At 37.9% G+C, this 18,253-nt stretch overlaps 1 protein-coding gene across 10 annotated transcripts in view; it reads right to left on the reverse strand.

Moving 5' to 3' along the window:
* The window catches only part of SEL1L2 (SEL1L2 adaptor subunit of ERAD E3 ubiquitin ligase), a 121,734-nt gene that overhangs the window by 22,294 nt on the left and 81,187 nt on the right, over positions 1–18,253 (reverse strand). For all 10 annotated transcript variants that reach the window (XM_053201340.1, XM_053201341.1, XM_053201339.1 and 7 more), the window contains 7 exons: positions 13,551–13,604; positions 12,826–12,885; positions 12,654–12,735; positions 11,283–11,437; positions 10,529–10,585; positions 2,538–2,606; positions 1,558–1,635 (listed from right to left, as the gene is read on the reverse strand). In XM_053201340.1, coding sequence (XP_053057315.1) covers positions 1,558–1,635; positions 2,538–2,606; positions 10,529–10,585; positions 11,283–11,437; positions 12,654–12,735; positions 12,826–12,885; positions 13,551–13,604 — 555 coding nt within the window. The remainder of the gene's footprint in view (positions 1–1,557; positions 1,636–2,537; positions 2,607–10,528; positions 10,586–11,282; positions 11,438–12,653; positions 12,736–12,825; positions 12,886–13,550; positions 13,605–18,253) is intronic.

Below are 18,253 nucleotides of genomic sequence, written 5' to 3' on the forward strand. Positions count from 1 at the left end.
AAATCTAATAAACCATCAACCAGGTGATGATAAAGGAATATATGGTCATGTCCACCTGATGCCATTCAGAATAATTACCTAAATATAATTTTAGATTTATCTGTAAAGAAAGACAGCTCAGACTTAGAACACAAGTAGCTCAGATTCCTGCCCTGAATAGCTTGGAAGCCGGGTTAATTTACACACCCAACTTCCTGGCGTTATTCCTTTGGGCTGACAAATCAGTGTTATTTGCCAGATTACAAGAGATCTTCCTCTGTTACTTAACCCCACCTCTTTTTCAGCCAGTTTTCCCTTGTCATCCTAATCTAATGGTACTCCATCCAGATCACTTTCTTGCTGAGCAAAAATTTCATATAAATTACAAGGGAGAGGAGAGGAGAGGAGTATCAGCCTTCTCAGTAATTTACAACACAATAGCAGCAGCTCCAAGGTGCTAGTCACTTATAAATAGGCTCCTAAAGTAGCATGTGGGCTTTTAAAAACTGAGTACAGTTGAAAGTATTCCCCAGTTTGAGCACATCTTTACTCCCAGTGTTGCAGTAAGGCATTGTGAGACAATGAAATCCTTCCTGCTGTGCAGGGTTAGAAAGTTTATCAAGGCCATTTCCCAGCATTAGGCACATGGGTGTTACAATGAGGATGTTCTTAATGCACTAAAGGAAGTCAGAGTAGTCTACTAAGTTTTATCAGACAGATGCTAGCGTCACTGAGCCCCGGAATCAAGACAAAAATTTTAGTGGCAGGAGCCATATTATTCCATTTCTATATTCCTTCATAGATCCAATTAATTCTGCTTTGGATATGCTTTGAAGTTCACTCTAACTGGCCCCAGACTGCAGAAGATAAGCTGACCCACTGCATCTACTGTAAGCCAGGCACTGCTTTAAGTACTTTGCAATAAAAGGCATATAAACATAAACTCATTAGATCCTGGCAACAACAATATGAGGCAAATCTTCTTATATTCCCATTTTACATTTGGGAAAATTGAGGCACAGAGAAGTTAAGTAACTTGCCCATGGTCACACAGGCAGTATGCTGCAGGGCTGGCATTTAAACCATGGATTCTGCCTCCAGAGTTGTGTCTCAACCATCTTGTCCTGGTCACCTATCTGATGATCTGCCTGGGCCAGGGAGATTTCTGGCCTTTGAGTAAGACTAAACTGGAAAAAACTAGGCATTTCTTATTGGTCCTTGTCCTGAACTTACTGAAGATATTGTTTCAGTTTTCCCTTCCTCTGTCCTCTTTTATTTCCTGTTTCCTGAGCTAGGTGGCCTCACCTACTGGGGGACAGAAAGCTGAGCTTTTGTTTGCCCTCATGCTGGAGAAGCACGTCATTGCCATTTTTCGTTTACTGAGAAAACAAGATGTGTCTCCCATCTCCCCCTATCCCAACTCCACATTTTATTGTCAATGATATTCTTCTCCAAGACATGAAACTCCCAGGCTCATTACTTGGGCATGGGGCTTTGAAATCAACTCTTCTGCATGAGTCTGCATGTAATAAAAGCCAAGTGTTTTAAAGTGCTTACAGAAATGGGCTGAGTACATACCTTACTGGCTGCCATGGAAAAGTATTTGAAGGCAGTTGCGTTATTTTGTGGGGCTGCAGCGTTCCCCTCTAAATACATCTACAGAAACAAACAAGAGGATGTAAAAAAAAACTGAGGAATTTGTGGGTGATTAAAATGTTTTAGAACTACATAGAAGTGATAGTTGGCCAACATTGTGAAATGCAGTGAATGCCACTGAATATACAGCTCAAAATTGTTGATTTTACGTTGATTTCACCTCAATTTTAATCAAAGAAAAAACTGAGGAAGCAACCTACAACACACATTCTGGAGTGACCTGGCCTAAGGGCAGAGAAACGGACCCTATTTTGTGTCTTTTTCACTGTTTCCTTCCATCTAAATTAGTATGTAGCACTTCTGGAAAAGGAGCATTTGTCCCCACGGTTACTAATGCAAATTGGCCGCAGGGAGCCAAGGGCAGCACTTGGGGGGGATGAATGGTCTTTGAAGGAGAGAAAAAAATGTTCTTCTTTAGAGGAACTGTCCACAAAAGTTGCTCAGCAGCCGAGGGCCCTCCCTTGATAGTTGGCCCCAGGATGGACTTTGGTCGGCTTAGAGCTGGTTCTCATTTCCAGGGTGTAGGAAGGAGGCATCTCACGGGAGGCGGGGGGTGGGAGGGGTGGGGGGTGGCTATACCAGTTAGATGTTCAGTTCGCCCAGATCTCTTGTTACATGCCAGAGTAGGGGGTCATGGTGGTGGTAGGGGTCTCTGCCCAGGAACCCTGAGCCAGGTGCACTTTCAAGGCTGTTTTTGGTGCCTCAGACAAAGGCTGCTGTTGTATGGGGCTTTTTCTCAAACTGTCACCTCAAGAATACTATCCTCAGTCTGTAGTGGAATGCCCTGGCCAGCTGCTTCCATGAAAGACATCTGTCATGCTATACTGGGTTCAATTAGCTGGTACCATTAGTTTCTTAGGTTTTTAAGAAATGAAAAGTACTGATCAAGATGAAGCATGTACCTTTCCTATAAATGCCATGGCATTTGCACTCCCAGCCTTTGCTGCCTTTAAGAAGTAGTATAATGCCTTCTGGAGAGAAAAGGAACAAACAGTATTATTGACAGTCACAAACATATCCTACAAAATGTTTTTCAAACCAAACTTTATTTCATTTAACATACATTCAAAAAATATCTATGAAATGCCCACACTGTTTAAGGCACTATTTCAAATGTTATTTCAACCATAAACCTGAAGAGTGGGTGCCATATAGAGTTCACAAATATAATTTTAAAATGTGAGGACTGTTCCTTGCATGTGGAAAGGCATCATGGGCATGTGGCTTTGTGGAGGACAGATGAATCCCACCTATAGAACTACATAGTTCATTATTTTGAAAAAGTATGCTTCAATGTTAACAGTATGTACTTATTTTATAAGACATTTTGTACAATTTGGTAGAATTAGACATGCAGCCTCCTAATGTTTATAAGGCCGAGTGAGTAAAAGACACCTCTAGCTCCTGCTGAGACTAAGTCTTTTTTTTTAAATATATAATTTATTGTCAAATTGGTTTCCATACAACACCCAGTGCTCATCCCAACCAGTGCCCTCGTCATGCCCATCACCCATTTTCCCCTCTCCCCCAGCCCCCGCCATTAACCCTCAGTTTGTTCTCTGTATTTAAGAGTCTCTTATGGTTTGCCTCCCTCCCTCTCTGTTTGTAACCGTTTTCCCTCCTCTCTTCCCCCATGGTCTCTGTTAAGTTTCTCAGGATCCACATATGAGTGAAAACATGGTAACTGTCTTTCTCTGCCTGACTTATTTCACTTAGCATAATACTCTCCAGTTCTATGCACGTTGCTACAAATGGCCATATTTCATTCTTTCTCATTGCCAAGTAGTATTCTATTGTATATATAAACCACATCTTCTTCATCCATTCGTCAGTTGATGGACATTTAGGCTCTTTCCATAATTTAGCTATTGTTGAAAGTGCTGCTATAAATATTGGGGTACAAGTGCCCCTGTGCATCAGCACTACTGTATCCTTTGGGTAAATTCCTAGCAGTGCTATGGCTGGGTCATAGGGTAGTTCTATTTTTAATTTTTTGAGGAACCTCCACACTGTTTTCCAGAGTGGCTGCACCAGTTTGCATTCCCACCAACAGTGCAAGTCTTTTTATAGAAGTGAACTTCAGGCTAATTCTTTCTAAAGCAAAATGAAGGAGGCCAGCCTAGCCTCTGCTTCTCTCTAGGTTGTAACATTAATTGAAACGCTCAGTCTAGAACATCTAAGGGCTGACCTGTCCCTTGTTGCCCCATTCCTTAGGCTTCATCTTAACCTCCCAGAAGTTCTCCTCAGAAACCACATGGAACATTAAAAGAAATTAGGCCCACAAATGAGAAATGAAGACACTTCCCAAAGTGTCTTTTTAGGACGTAACTATTCTGTCTTTAAAAAGCCTCAACTAAGAGTGCCTGGGTGGCTCCGTTGGTTAAGCGTCTGACTCTTGATCTCAGCTGAGGTCATGATCTCACAGTTTGTGAGATCAAATCCCATGTCAGGCTCTGTGCTGCCAGTGTGGAGCCTGCTTGGGATTCTCTCTTGCTCTCTGCTTCCCTCTCTTTCTCTCTCTTTTTCGCAAAATAAATAGACTTTAAAAAAAAAAGCCTAGGGGCGGGCATCTGGATGGCTCAGCTGGTTAAGCATCTGACTTTGGCTCAGGTCATGATCTCACAGTTTGTGAGTTCAAGCCCTGCGTCAGGCTCTGTGCTGATAGCTCAGAGCCTGGAGCCTACTTCAGATACTGTGTCTCCCTCTCTCTCTCTCTCTGCCCCTCCCCTGCTCACACTCTGTCTCTGTCTCTCTCAAAAATAAACATTAAAAAAAAAAACAAAAACAAAAACAAAAACAAAAAAAACAAACCTTGACTAGGTTGACATACAAGAATCTGCTCCTTCCCAAAGAGGAGAGGACATTTAAGGAAGAAATGTGAGTAGTTCCTTTATATGTACATTTGCTCCAGAAATATTGCCAACTTATTTGGGAATCACACCCTTGTTGTAAGTTAGTCTGCCTTGTGGACATAACTAAATACGAATGCCACCAGTGCTGAACCTCACTAAATCATATACCCATTCATCCATTTATCTCTTCTATTCTTCATTTATTCTTTGTTTCAAAAACTTAATTGAAAAGTGCTATATATAGTAGTAGTGTGTTAAGTATTATAGGTGATTCATAGATGAACAAAAAACACCATCCCTACCTAAGCTTTCCACCAATACTGCTGTGAAGAAAGGTAAATAGCAATGACAGTAGGTGAAAGGTGGGATAAAAGCAACACCAAAAAGAATTAGAGAGGCATGGAATAACAGAAATTGTATATAAGTGTTTTACAAGCTTTGTCTTACCTAATCTTCACAACAGCAGTATAAGGAATGACACTCAAAGTGAAGCAGCTGGTACCAGAGTTCTCCCGATTCAATTCCCATGCACTTTGTACTCTGCCTTCATGGTGTCAAGAAAGAGGACTTAAATGACAAAGGTCTCACAAAAGATGGAGAGGATTCACCAGCACAGAGGGCATCATAGGCTGGAGGAATAACATGAGCAAGGAACGGAGATAGAAATGTTCAAGATGTGTTTAGGAAACAGTAATTACTTCAGTATGGCTGAAGTAGAATATCCAAAAGTTAAGATGTGCAGGAATATGATGGGGCCATATTATACCAGTCCTGGATACTAGGCCAAAGTTCCTCTTTTATTTGGCAGAAAATAGAAGGCATTGGAAATTTATGATCATAAGGGAATCTTGAGACAACAAATGATGTCCAAAATGTCTAGAATAACCTGTGTCAATTGGATAGGAGCAAATTGCAGCAATGTATGACTTATCAATCATCTATCAGTAAATAAATCAAAGGTATGATTTACCAATCACATTTATCTGATCCCATTAATACAGAAAATGAAGGTATTTCTTATAAATGAGTCAAGACCCAAAATACCCGTGGGTAACTATCATGGCATACATCCATACATTTAATTGTTTGCTTAATTTTCTGTCTCCCCCAGTGTTGAATCCTCTGTACTTAGCACAGTATCTACTGTATATCAGTCACTTAGGAAATATTTCTGGACTGAATGCATGAGTGAATGAATGAAAGAGTAAGTTTATAAATCTCTAAAACAGGGGAACTAGATTTTAAGCATTATAGTCCCTTATAATTCTCATACTATGATTCTGTGACATAATTCTCAAAGTCTAGTTTCAGAATCTGGCTTTCAAATACATATTTGGCAATAGAGAGTTCTGGGGGAAAAACTGTCATTTTGGTGAACTATACTTGAACTGTTAAAGGAGATAAACAAATAAGAATCAGAAGATAAGAATCCTGGAGTTTTCCCCATCTTTCAATATAATGATCCCATAAGGACTAAAGGAATTGAAGCTTTCTCTAATTTCCCCTTCTATACCCCTCTACTCTCATGACTTACTCAGCATTTCAGTTCTCTTTTATTTGTCTTTAAATTAACCTACCTTTAATGCTGTTGCATTTACTAAACATTTACTAAGCTCTGTGTGAAAGTATCACACAAGTTACTTTGATGGGTCCTTGCTCTCAAAGAGTTAAATATCCATCCATCCGTCCACCCACCCATCCATCCATCCATCCATCCACCCATCATCCATCATCTGCTGCAGTCTGCATATTTGTGTCCCTTCAAAATTCATATGTTGAAACCTAATATCCAAGATGATGGTATTAGGAGGTGGGGCCTTTGGAAGGTGACTGGCAGAGCTTCCATGAATGGGATTAGTGTCTTTATAAAAGAGGCCCCAGAGAGCAAGCTCAAGTTCTGTTACATGAGGATACAACAAGAAGTCCATAAACTGGATAGAGTGCCCTATCTAACCATGCTGACACGTTGATGTCAGACTTCAAGCTTCGAGAACTGTGAGAAATATATTTCCATTGTTTATAAGCCACGCAGACTATGGTATTTTTGTTACAGTGGCTAAAACAGACTGACACCATCTATCCTTTATTCAAATATTTACTGAGCACCTACAGTCATATTTTACTGATTCTCAGATGTGCCCCCCACTTTAATCAGACACTTCTTACTATCAATGGCATCATATAATTTATATTGGCAGTGTATTTTCTTTCTCAGTAGAACACAAAATAAAGTATCTTATAATTGATGGTGTCTTAGATAGGTTGAAATATAGTATGTCCCAGGCATTATGCTAAGAGAAATTTTATTATTTAAACACACATCTATTTTTTTTACTAAAAATTTTTTTTAAATGTTTTTATTTGTTTTTGAGAGAGAGAGACAGAGTGTGACTGGGGAAGGGGCAGAGAGAGGGAGACACAGAATCTGAAGCAGGCTCTGGGCTCTGAGCTGTCAGCACAGAGCCCCACACAAGGCTCAAACTCACAAACCAGGAGATCATAACCTGAGCCAAAGTTGGATGCTTAACTGACTGAGACACCCAGGTGCCCCCACGTCTCTTTTAAAAAAAAAACAACAAAACAACGAGCATGATTTTTCATTGGTTCAAGAAAATCCCTAGTTTAATCAGTTTATAACATTTTCCCTAGAATGAAATGCCAAGAAATATTTATAAACACTGAAAATAAATATAAACGGAAAATATTTATAAATACTCCTTTTATCTCAAAATTTGTAAATCATCCTGAAAAGGGATGATGTTAGCTCTTGATTTTTTAACGGGTGGCAGGATAGACAAAGCAGTTGCTCTTACATACCTGATTATTATGCTTCTGCTAGATTTAATTTAATTATGCCATATCCACTTTAATAACATGCACCCAAATATCCAGCATTCCTAAGCCAATTCATGCTGAGCCTGTACATATTTAGGAATGCAAATTACATTAAAATGTATGTGTAGAAATTCAAGATAATGTAATCAAGGCTTGCATATACAATATTTTTCAATAATTAAGAATTTAGTAGTGGGGGAGGGAGAGGTGAAAATGTTGCCTTATAGTGACAACCCATGAAAGAGATTAATTTAATCAAACAATGAGGAGAAAAAAAAGGCAAACGAGTTATTTCCAGGTTTTTGATACTTAATTTTCTGGGAAGTAAACTGGGCATTACTTACATTTATAAAGAAGCTTACTACATTAATCATTTTCTTTGGTGGACCAAAGCATTAGCATACTTGCTCAAGTGGTGGCTCTCAGGCTGAGGACCAACATATAATGCTTAGGATGCTATCACTCACTAACTCACTCACTCATTCATTCATTCATTTATTCATTTGTTCAATAAATACTAAGTACTTAATATATACCAGGTACTATCAGAGTACAGGATACATAGAACGAGCAAGATAGACAAGAACTTACATTCCATAATGGAATGGAATAACATTCCATTATTATCCAGATAATAAACAAGATCAAAATAATTCAGGGAGTGATATGAGCTAGAGGAAAATAAACACTGTAATAGGATGAGTAGTGGAACAGTAGAGTTGATCAAGAAAATCCTTTCTAAAGAGGTAAGACTTGAAAGATGAGAGGCTAGCCATGGGAAGAGTTATAGTAACAGCCTTTCAGAAACTGGGTCTATCATTTTACCTTCTCTCTCTACTTTGCATCACCCTCCAAGTTGATTCTGGTGCATTCTGGTAAGCTGCAAAACTGACCACAGTACTTTGCCGTTGTGCCTTCATTAGGAGTCCTTTTAACTACTCCTTCAATGCTGGCTGACCTTGTAATTTGCTTTGGCCAAAAGAATGTGGTGGAAGTGATTTGTGAGTTCCAACCCAAGGCCTTCTACCCTTGTGTTCTTAGAACCTTTGGCTGCTATGTGAAAAGCTTGGGCATTGTTGGCTGGGAGAAGAAAGCATGTGGAGAAACCTAGTCATCTTAGGTGTCACAGATGAGGCCATCATAAACCAGCCTGCCCTGGCCAATACTCTACAGATGCATGAGCAAGCCTAGTCAAGATTGGTTGAGCCTGGCTGAGACCAGAAGAATTACCCACCTGAGCCCAGCCAAAACTGCTAAACTGCCAAAATCATGAATTAAATAAATGGTTGTTGTTTTAAGCCATCTAAATTGGGGAGTGGTTTATGATGCAGCCTAAACTGCTTGATACATAAGCCAATCAGTCTGGAGATTTGAAGCCTTGACTGGCGCACTCTATGCAGGTTTGGGTTTATTAGGCTGAGGTAAGCTGGAAGGACAAGCCTGTGCTCACACCTAGAATGCGCCTGAACCACTCAGATGTTCTGGAAATAAGCCAGCATTTTGGTGATGTCTGGATGGGAAGTATGGGGCCCAACACTACCATTTGAAAATTTTCAAATAGTGGTCAGAAACCTGATAAATTATATGATTCCTTCTTTTTGCTTTATAAATGAGGAAACTAGATTTTAGAGGTTGTATGTCTCCCACCCTCACCCAGCTCAAAAGGAAGTACAGTTTAATGGAAAGAGCACAGGCTTTGAATGTTGAAGCCCAGAGTTCAGATTCTGATTCTCAACATTACTACCCAGCTGTGATACTTGAAACAGTTTACTTCATTCCTCCAGCCTCAGCTCCTCCTCTGTAAAATAGAGATAGTAAAACCTCTGTGGATGAGTGCATAGGAGAGCCTGACTGAGTTCCTTGGTGTTGCCCAAGTGCCTGGCTGTTGCTACTACAGCACCAGAATCTTTGACTCAGCGTTGGGATTACATTTCATCCTCATCTGGAGGCAGCTCCCATCTGGTATTCAGAGTGGCTGGTGCTGCCCAGTTCTTAGCTTTATAGGGTTTTTCACGTATTCTGCAAAAACTGGAGGGTATTCCCTACAGCTGAGGTTTGGGTGCCTTCACACTCAATGGAATTTCATGTTTATGGAAAATGGGCAATTCTTACCAGTTTATGTATCTGTTAGTTAACATGAGAACCTCACTGCAGACTGAAATCTGACACTGGAGTAATATTGTGAATCTAGAACTTCTCATCTATGAAGGTAGAACCCTGGTTATGATGAAGATTAATCAAATCTGAAGACCTTCAATTGAGCTGTCTTAAAATGCTTATGCTTATTTCAATTGCTACCTATTTTATCATGTTTTATGAATTTACCCAATGTGTACTCAAATTACACTCATAAAAATAACATAAAGTGAAGTGAAAAGTAATAACAAATCACTCTTTTATGTAACCACCTAATAAAGTAGTTATTTCTATTGCTTAGCCATTGGGACTATGTTGAAATAGGGTATGTGTTCCTTTGAGACAATGAGCACATAGGTTCTATAAAATGACAAGGGCTGCAAAGTCATCTTTTAAAAAGAATCTCAGTTACTTCCTCAGATCTGAGGGGATCCATGGCCTTGAAACCACAATTAGAATCTAGATGAGACCTTATCCCCCCAGCTCTGGTATCTTACTGAAGATCTTGTGTAGGTCAAGTTTATTTGCTTTTTTCTCCACTATAAATTTGAGTTGTTAATTAATCTTCTAACCTCACGGGGATAACGTACGGTTAAGCAAAATGATTGAAAGGAGCTTTGCAAATTTATAAAGATGTTTAATAATATTTCTAATTATATTGAAAGCAGTCTGAGGCTGGTTCTCAGACCCCTTGCAAGAAACTCCCATGTGGACTCTCCACCGCTGGTTTTTGGGCAATGGGTGTGTCCAAGGCTGGCAAGTGAGGGTATCTTCCTCACCCAAACCAGTTAGGGTGGGAAGAGACTAGGTTCAAGGGGAGCATGGAAACTCCCCAGCCCCAGTGTTTTGTTGGAAGACTCCACTCCTTTGTATTTAGAGGCAGTTAGGAAAAGTGCTTTCTCTGGTGAACTTTGTTCTTCCTCAAAAGCTACAACACTGATCTGACCAAGGAAGTAGTAATGGGCTCTCCCCAGCAACTTTTCCATGCTCCACTCCTCCCTTTTTGCCCTACTATCCTCCCTCACCACTCTCCTCCCCACCCCATGTGACTGAATCTTGAAATGACTTACATAATAATCCTGATCCAGACCTTTCCTCCCAATTAGATGTAATTGTCCAAGAGAAACCTAGGAACAACAATTTTTGAAAATTATTTTTAGCGATAGCATTAATTTAAATGAAGAAAATAAGCCAATTATAGCACAATTTGAAAAATAAGTGAAAAAAAGGAGTGAAAAAAATAAAGAAGGCATTTAGTTGGTGATTTTATTATAGTATGCTGTTTTAGTTTGATGCAGCTGGTATGCCTAAAAAAAGAAACAGAAAAACATTCCAGGTGATACCTTTTATTTGGTAATTGATTGATACTGGCCATCTGGCTTCCTCAGTGACAGGAAGCTGGCCTGCTGGTATACAGCAACACCTGGGTATATAAACCTAGTGGCCTTTACTCTTAACTCTCAAAGCTCACACAAATGCTGTCCCATTCCCATTCTCAGAGACAGAACTTCTGAATGCTGGTAAGAGTTCATTCATATTAAAGTCAACACTGGATGGTGCTTTGTTCTATACTTAAAATCTAGGTCTTTTAAAAGTAAAATTTTTAGGAGTAGATGCAAAAGAAAAAAAAGTTGCCATTACTGTAACACCTGGCTCTCCCATAGGCTTTAGAAACTGCAAGTAGCAGGGAACAAGGAAAGAGGAGGGTGTGTCTCTTCCCTGTCATATTCAGGATGGAGCATTGTTAACCCTTTTAGGACTCAAGACAACCAAACCTCTTGTAATTTGCATTTCTAAAAATCCAAATTTGTCAGTATACATTACCTGTATCTGCACATCTCCTCTTTCTGCCAAAAATTTGTAGTATTGGTATATGTCCCAATCTAAAATCTCACTGTTAGAACTCAGATTTTCAGGTCTCTCAGTCAGTCTCACTTTTTCCACTGGAATACTTTCACTTTTTTCCAATTTGTCAGCAACTGTGAACAGAAACAAAACAGAGACTAGCCAGAATACACAAGGTTGCAGGAGATAACTTAGAGAAAACAGCTTAGAGAAAACACTGTTCAGCCTATTCTTAAATTGTGCAGAGGTCTGGCCTACTAACAGAAAAAAAATATATACCCTTAGGAGATAGAAATTTACTGATTTTTGTTTATTTGGTTCTGAGAAAAGTGCAAGAAACCTCATTATTTTTTTGCAGTCCCTACAAATAGTGTATTAACACATATCAGAGCCTACTGAAGAGTTTGTCCAAGCAGGCTCAAGGAGACAGGCTCAAGGAGGCTCAAGACAGATATTAGAAGCAGGCAACGGACCCTCTCTACCACTGACCTTTTCCAAGATTGAAACTACAATATAAGAGTAATAGCTTCTTAATTATTTCCTATAAAGAGTAGGAAACTAAATATAAATATAAATATATTTGAATAAACCTAACAAAGTATGAAGTTTGAAACATATATAGTAATTGTAGTTTCAGTAAGCATATGAAATGATCTTGTTATATATATTATCTTAAATTAAAAAGCAGTTGTTTCACTCTTTCCTTTCTCAGATCCTAATAATGCCAGAGCTGTGTATTTAGATATTATTTTGATTATAGAAATTAACCATATGGACCTTACCTTATTCACTTCTTGGAAGACTTTTATTTAAAAACCTATTATGTCATCTGGTTCAATGATGTGCAAGATGAAACGTTACATTCAACTTTGAAAATGATTCCAGAAACATATATTAATCTCATGCTCTATTTTTTGTGATCATTTTAATCATTTAAATAGAATAATGCTTACTTAAGTTGTTCTCACATGTGGTGACAGAGACTGATAGTGTATATATCTTACATCCATTTATTGAAGAGTTTTTAACAAGCCATCCCATATTCTAAATGTTAGAATTGGAAAAACTGCTAAATATTTATTGATGCTTCATTCAAATTCTCAGTTGAATGAAAGCACAGCACAAGAACATGGGGACTTATTCTAACAAAAATAAAAGATAAGCACATTCATTTAAAGCTTTTGAAAAGTAATAAAATCAGAAAACTCTACATTGTATTAAAAGAATTGTACTATAACAAATGCTGAAAGCATAGTCATTTAATACTTTCATAAATATACAAACTGGCATTGATTTATTCTTCTAATTGCTCAGCAAGTCTATTTATCTTAAATTATGTGAAATACTTACTGTAATCTGCTACCTTCTTGTAATGATTTAGGGCAACTTCACAATTCTGTAGAACATTGATTCCTGACAAATATCTGTACCCCTAAAACACAGGGATATATATTCTTAATATTCTGACAGTGTTGTATTTATAACATGCCCATTTGGGCCCAAGAATACTTAATTTACTTACCAAAATCATTTGGGACATCATGCTTCCTCCAGCACTTCCAAAGGTGTAATATATCAGTGCCTAAAGTAAACGAAAAAATCTATATGTATATCCGCCATCTAAATTTGAAGCTCAAACCAATCATTGCTTTTTTATTCCTTGCCCAGCAATGAACTTTGAACTACTCCAAAATAAATTTCAACTTTTGTCTTCTTCCTTGGTAAAGATGGCTGACATTTTTGGAGGACTTAGGGCATTGTACATGATACTTCATTTACATTACAAAATACCTATGAAGTAGATATTATCTATCTATAATGGAGATATTATCTATCTATCTAAAATATGGGACATTAAGAAATTTTATTTTATTTATTTATTTAAAAATTTTTTTAAACATTTATTTATTATTGAGAGACAGAGAGTGAACAGGGGAGGGGCAGAGAGAGAGGGTGACACAGAATCTGAAGCAGGCTCCAGGCTCTGAGCTATCAGTATGGAGCTTGACACAGGGCTTGAACTCACAAACCGTGAGATCATGACCTGAGCCGAAGTTGGATGCTTAACCGACTGAGCCACTCAGGCATCCCAAGAAACTTATGATATTTTAATCTTAAACTTCTGACTATTGAGCTGGCGCTTTTAACCACCACTCTCAAGTAAGCCCCTTTACCTAAAGAGGAGACTATTCAATGTCCCTTTTTAAAAAATTCAGTTTTGTTCCAGGAAAAACAGAATAACTTTACCTTGGCTTGATTGTATTCCATTCCTATTCCATAAGAAGACAAAAATCCTAATGCCTAAAGCCCAAAAGAAAAGGGAAACTAAATAAATCCATTTATTTCACAATTATTCTTATTTACAGTGGTAAAAGATATTTTAAATGTCTGTTGCATAATAATTGTATTGGTGGCTTATATCTTATATCCTATAATAAAGTACCCTTTTACACTTTTGCTAAGGCTGTAAGAAATTGGAAAAGGTAATAGTGGGAGTTTTCTATAATATATATGAAAATAGGCTAATACTGACATTTAGTATAAATCATAATAATGAAACGTTATAAACCAATGATATTTATATTCTTGCCTTTCGTGGCAATGAAAAAACTTCTTCCTTCAACATTTCAGAATTTAGATTTGAATATTTGTCTTCATATTTTTAAAAGAAAATGCGATGTATATAATAAAAAATTCAAATGCAAAGAACTGTATTGAATAAAAGGAAAGTCTAATCGTGTAGCAAGATGCTGAAATAGGCAGCCCCAGATCTTGTTCCTCCATAGAGACACTGAATTAGCAACAATATACAGTCCAAAAAATCTTTATGAGAACTCCAGCAACAACTTAAGAAATCATAGTAACCCAGACAAACTCAAAGCAAGGAACGAACAATCCATTGATACAGGTAAAGAAAGCCGTTTATTTAACCTGCAATTGCTCCTCCCCCAAGCCAGCATAGCACAGTGTGATTAAGAGGAAAAGCCCAACTCAGGACTTCTCCCTTGGGAGGGAAAGAGAAGAGTGGAACCTAGGTCCAATGTTTCAGCTTTTGCAGGGACTGCCCATGGGTCTGATTTCTGTCTTGCCTGATTTGGCATCATTGCAGAACCAGCATACTATGGATTCCTGGGCAGCTGCTGAGAACAAAAGAGAGCTCAGCCACTAATTGTAGGACTGGAGAATTTCCCACATACCACAGATAGAAGCCAGCACAACTTGGCACAATCAGCAGAAAGTGACCAACTTGTGACTTCTCCTTTGGGAGGAAAAGAGAAGACTGGAATGGGGGCCCAATGTTATGGCTTTTGGGAAGCTACTCAAGGACTGATTTCTATCTCCTCTGACCTGAAGCACTGACCGAACTCTCATGCTTTAGATGCCTGGGGCCACTAAGAAGAAAAAGGAGTTTTGCAGCTTGTTGCAACCCCAGAGAACCTGCAATATCACATACAGACACTAAAAGGAGCAAAAGACTACAAGCTCCCGAAAAATACCAGCAAATCTCTGTAACTGGAAATTACAAACACAAGCCCCAAGAAGACACACCCCCGGAAATGATTTGAGAGGTCCCCAGAATCTTTAGCTATGTTGATAGGTGAAGGTATTTCCCTGCACATATCCAATCTGTAAAGATAAAGGGGTGGCTATATTTCCAAATACATAAATCACAGAAAAAATTAACAAGGCATATGAAGAAACAGGCAAACATGGCCCAATCAAAGGAACAAAATAAATCTTAAAAAAATAAAACCCTCAACCCTAAAGAAATGGAGATCTATAAGTTACCATACAAAAAATCCAAAATAATCATCTTAACCTCAAAATGCTACAAGACAGCACATATAAACAACTAACCAAAATCAGGAAAAGGATGTATGAATAGAATGAGAATATCAAAAAAGAGATTGAAAAAGAAAGAAAGAAAGAAAGAAAGAGAGGAAGGAGGGAAGAAAGGGAGGAAGGAAGAAAGAAAGATTTCTTTCAAAAACTCTGGAGCTGAAGAATATAATAACTGAATTGAAAAATTCATTAGTGGGCTTTAATAGCAGACTGATCAAGCAGAAGAAGGAATCAATGAACCTGAAATCAGTGGAACAAAAAAAATGAAGACAAGTAAGAAATCCTAAGAGACTTATGGGGAACCATCAAGTGGACGAATATACACATTATGGGAGTCACAGAAGAATAGTGAGAGAAAAAGGGGCAGAGAGCTTATTTTAAGAAACAATGGCTGATAATTTCCCATATCTGAGGAAGGAAATGGATATCTAAATTCAAGAAATCCAATAAAGTTCAACTAGGATGAACCCAAAGAGGCCCACAGCAAGACACATTATAATCAAACTGTTACAAGTCAAAGACAGGATCTTGAAAGTAGCAAGAGAAAAGAGACTCATCATGTACAAGAAAGTTCCCTTAAGTTTATGAGCAGATATCTCAGTAGAAACATTACAAGCCAGAGGGAATAGGCTAATATGAGCAAAATACTGAAAGAAAAAAGTTGTCAACCAGAATACTGTATGTGGCAAAACTGACCTTCAAAATGGAGAAGTAAAGGCCTTCCCAGATAAATAAAAGCTAAAGGAGTTCATCAACACTATACCTGCCCTATAAAAACTGTTAACAGGAGTCCTGCAAGTTGAAAGAAAAAGATGCTAGACAGCAAAACAAAAATATACAAAAATATAGAGCTCTCTGGTAAAGATAAATACATAGACAAATACAGAATCCTGTAGTACTGTAATAGTGGTACAAAAGTCAGGTTTAATTCTGGTATAGAATTTAATAAAACAACAAAAGCATAAAAGAAAACTATAACTATAAATGTGAATGAATACAAAATGTGAATTGGGTTATTGATAACATAAAGTGGGGGGAGAGAGGAGTGTTGTGATTGCAGTTAAGTTGATATTAATTTAACTAGAAGATGTTTTATGTAATCCCCTTGGTAACGACAAGGAAATAGTTATAGAAGATACACCAAGAAAATAAGAAGGGAATGAAAGCATGCCATTACTAAATAAATAAATAAATAAATAAATAACAAAAGGAGGGACTAAGAAGGGAAAAGGACAAAATAACTACAAGGCAAACAAAAACAATCAACAAAATGACAACAGGAAGTCTTTCCTTATCAGTAATTACTCTAAATACAAATGGATTACACTCCAAACAAAAGATACAGAGTGGCTGAATGGATAAAAATAAGCAATATCCAACTATCTGATGTCTACAAGAGGCTTTATTTTTTTAGAGCTGGGGGGAGAGGCAAAGAAAGAGGGAGAGCGAGAATCCCAAGCAGGCTCTGTGCTGTGAGCATACAGCCCGACGCAGGGCTCGATCTCACAACTGTGACATCATGACCTGAGCTGACATCAAGAGTTGGACCTTTAGCTGACTGAGCCACCTAGACACCCCCAAGAGACTTTAGATGTAAGGACACATAGGCTTAAAGTGAAAGAATGGAAACACATATTCCATGCAAATTGTAACAAAAAGAGTAAGAGATGACCATAATTATATGAGACAAAAGTAGATTTTAAGTCAGAAAGTGTCAAAAGAGACAAAAAAGGATATTATATAATGATAATAGGGTCAATTCACCAGGAAGATATAACCATTATAAATACATATGCATTAACGGTAGAGCACCCAAACATATGAAGCAAACATTGACAGAACTGAAAGAAGAAATAGACAGTAACACAATAATGGTAGGAGATTGTAATGCCCCATTTTCAATAATGGATAGAACAACCAGACCAAAGCTCAGCGAAGAAACAGAGGAGTTGAAAAACACCATAGACTAATCGGACCTAACAGACATATAGAATGCTCCACCCAACAATAGCAGAATGCACATTCTTCTTAAGAACACATAGAAAAATTGGGAATGCAAGCTGGTGCAACCACTCTGGAAAACAGTATGGAGGTTCCTCAAAAAACTAAAAATAGAACTACCCTATGACCCAGCAATTGCACTACTAGGTATTTATCCAAGGGATACAGGTGTGCTGTTTTGAAGGGACACATGCACCCCCATGCTTATAGCAGCACTATCAACAATAGCCAAAGTATGGAAAGAGCCCAAATGGCCATCGATGGATGAATGGATAAAGAAGATGTGGTATATATATACAATGGACTATTACTTGGCAATCAAAAAGAATGAAATCTTGCCATCTGCAGCTATGTGGATGGAACTGGAGGGTATTATGCTAAGTGAAATTAGTCAGAGAAACACAAAAATCATATGACTTCACTCATATGAGAACTTTAAGAGACAAAACAGATGAACATAAGGGAAGGGAAACAAAAATAATATTAAAACAGAGAGGGGGACAAAGCACAAGAGACTCATAAATCTGGAGAACAAAGTGACGGTTACTGGAGGGGGTGTGGGGGGGGATGGGCTAAATGAGTAAGGGGCACTAAGGAATCTACTTGTGAAATTCAGAAATATGTGGAAATTAAGTATCACACTCTTGAACTACCAATGGGTAGTTCAAGAAATCACAAGGAAATTTAGAAAATATCTTGAGACAAATGAAAATTAAAATACAACATACCAAAGCTTATGAGATGCAGCAAAAGCAGTACTAAGAGGAAGTTTATAGAGGTAAGTGTCAACATTTAAAAAGAAAGATCTCAAATCAAATCAACAACCTAACTTTCCATCTTAAAACACACACACACACACACACACACACACACACACACAGGAAAAGAAGAACAATCTAAACCCAAAATTAATGGAAGGAAGGATATAAAGATTAAAGAAAAAAAACAGACAATAGAATAGGTATATAAACACATGCTACAAAATAGTTGAACCTTTAGGACAGTATACTAGGTGAAATAAGCCAGTCACAAAAAAAAGACAAAAACTGCAAGAAACCACTTATATGAGGTCTCTAAAGTAGTCAAACTCTTAGAAACAAAAAACA

Source organism: Acinonyx jubatus, chromosome A3, assembly GCF_027475565.1.
Source record: "Acinonyx jubatus isolate Ajub_Pintada_27869175 chromosome A3, VMU_Ajub_asm_v1.0, whole genome shotgun sequence".
In the NCBI taxonomy this organism is placed as follows: domain Eukaryota; kingdom Metazoa; phylum Chordata; class Mammalia; order Carnivora; family Felidae; genus Acinonyx; species Acinonyx jubatus.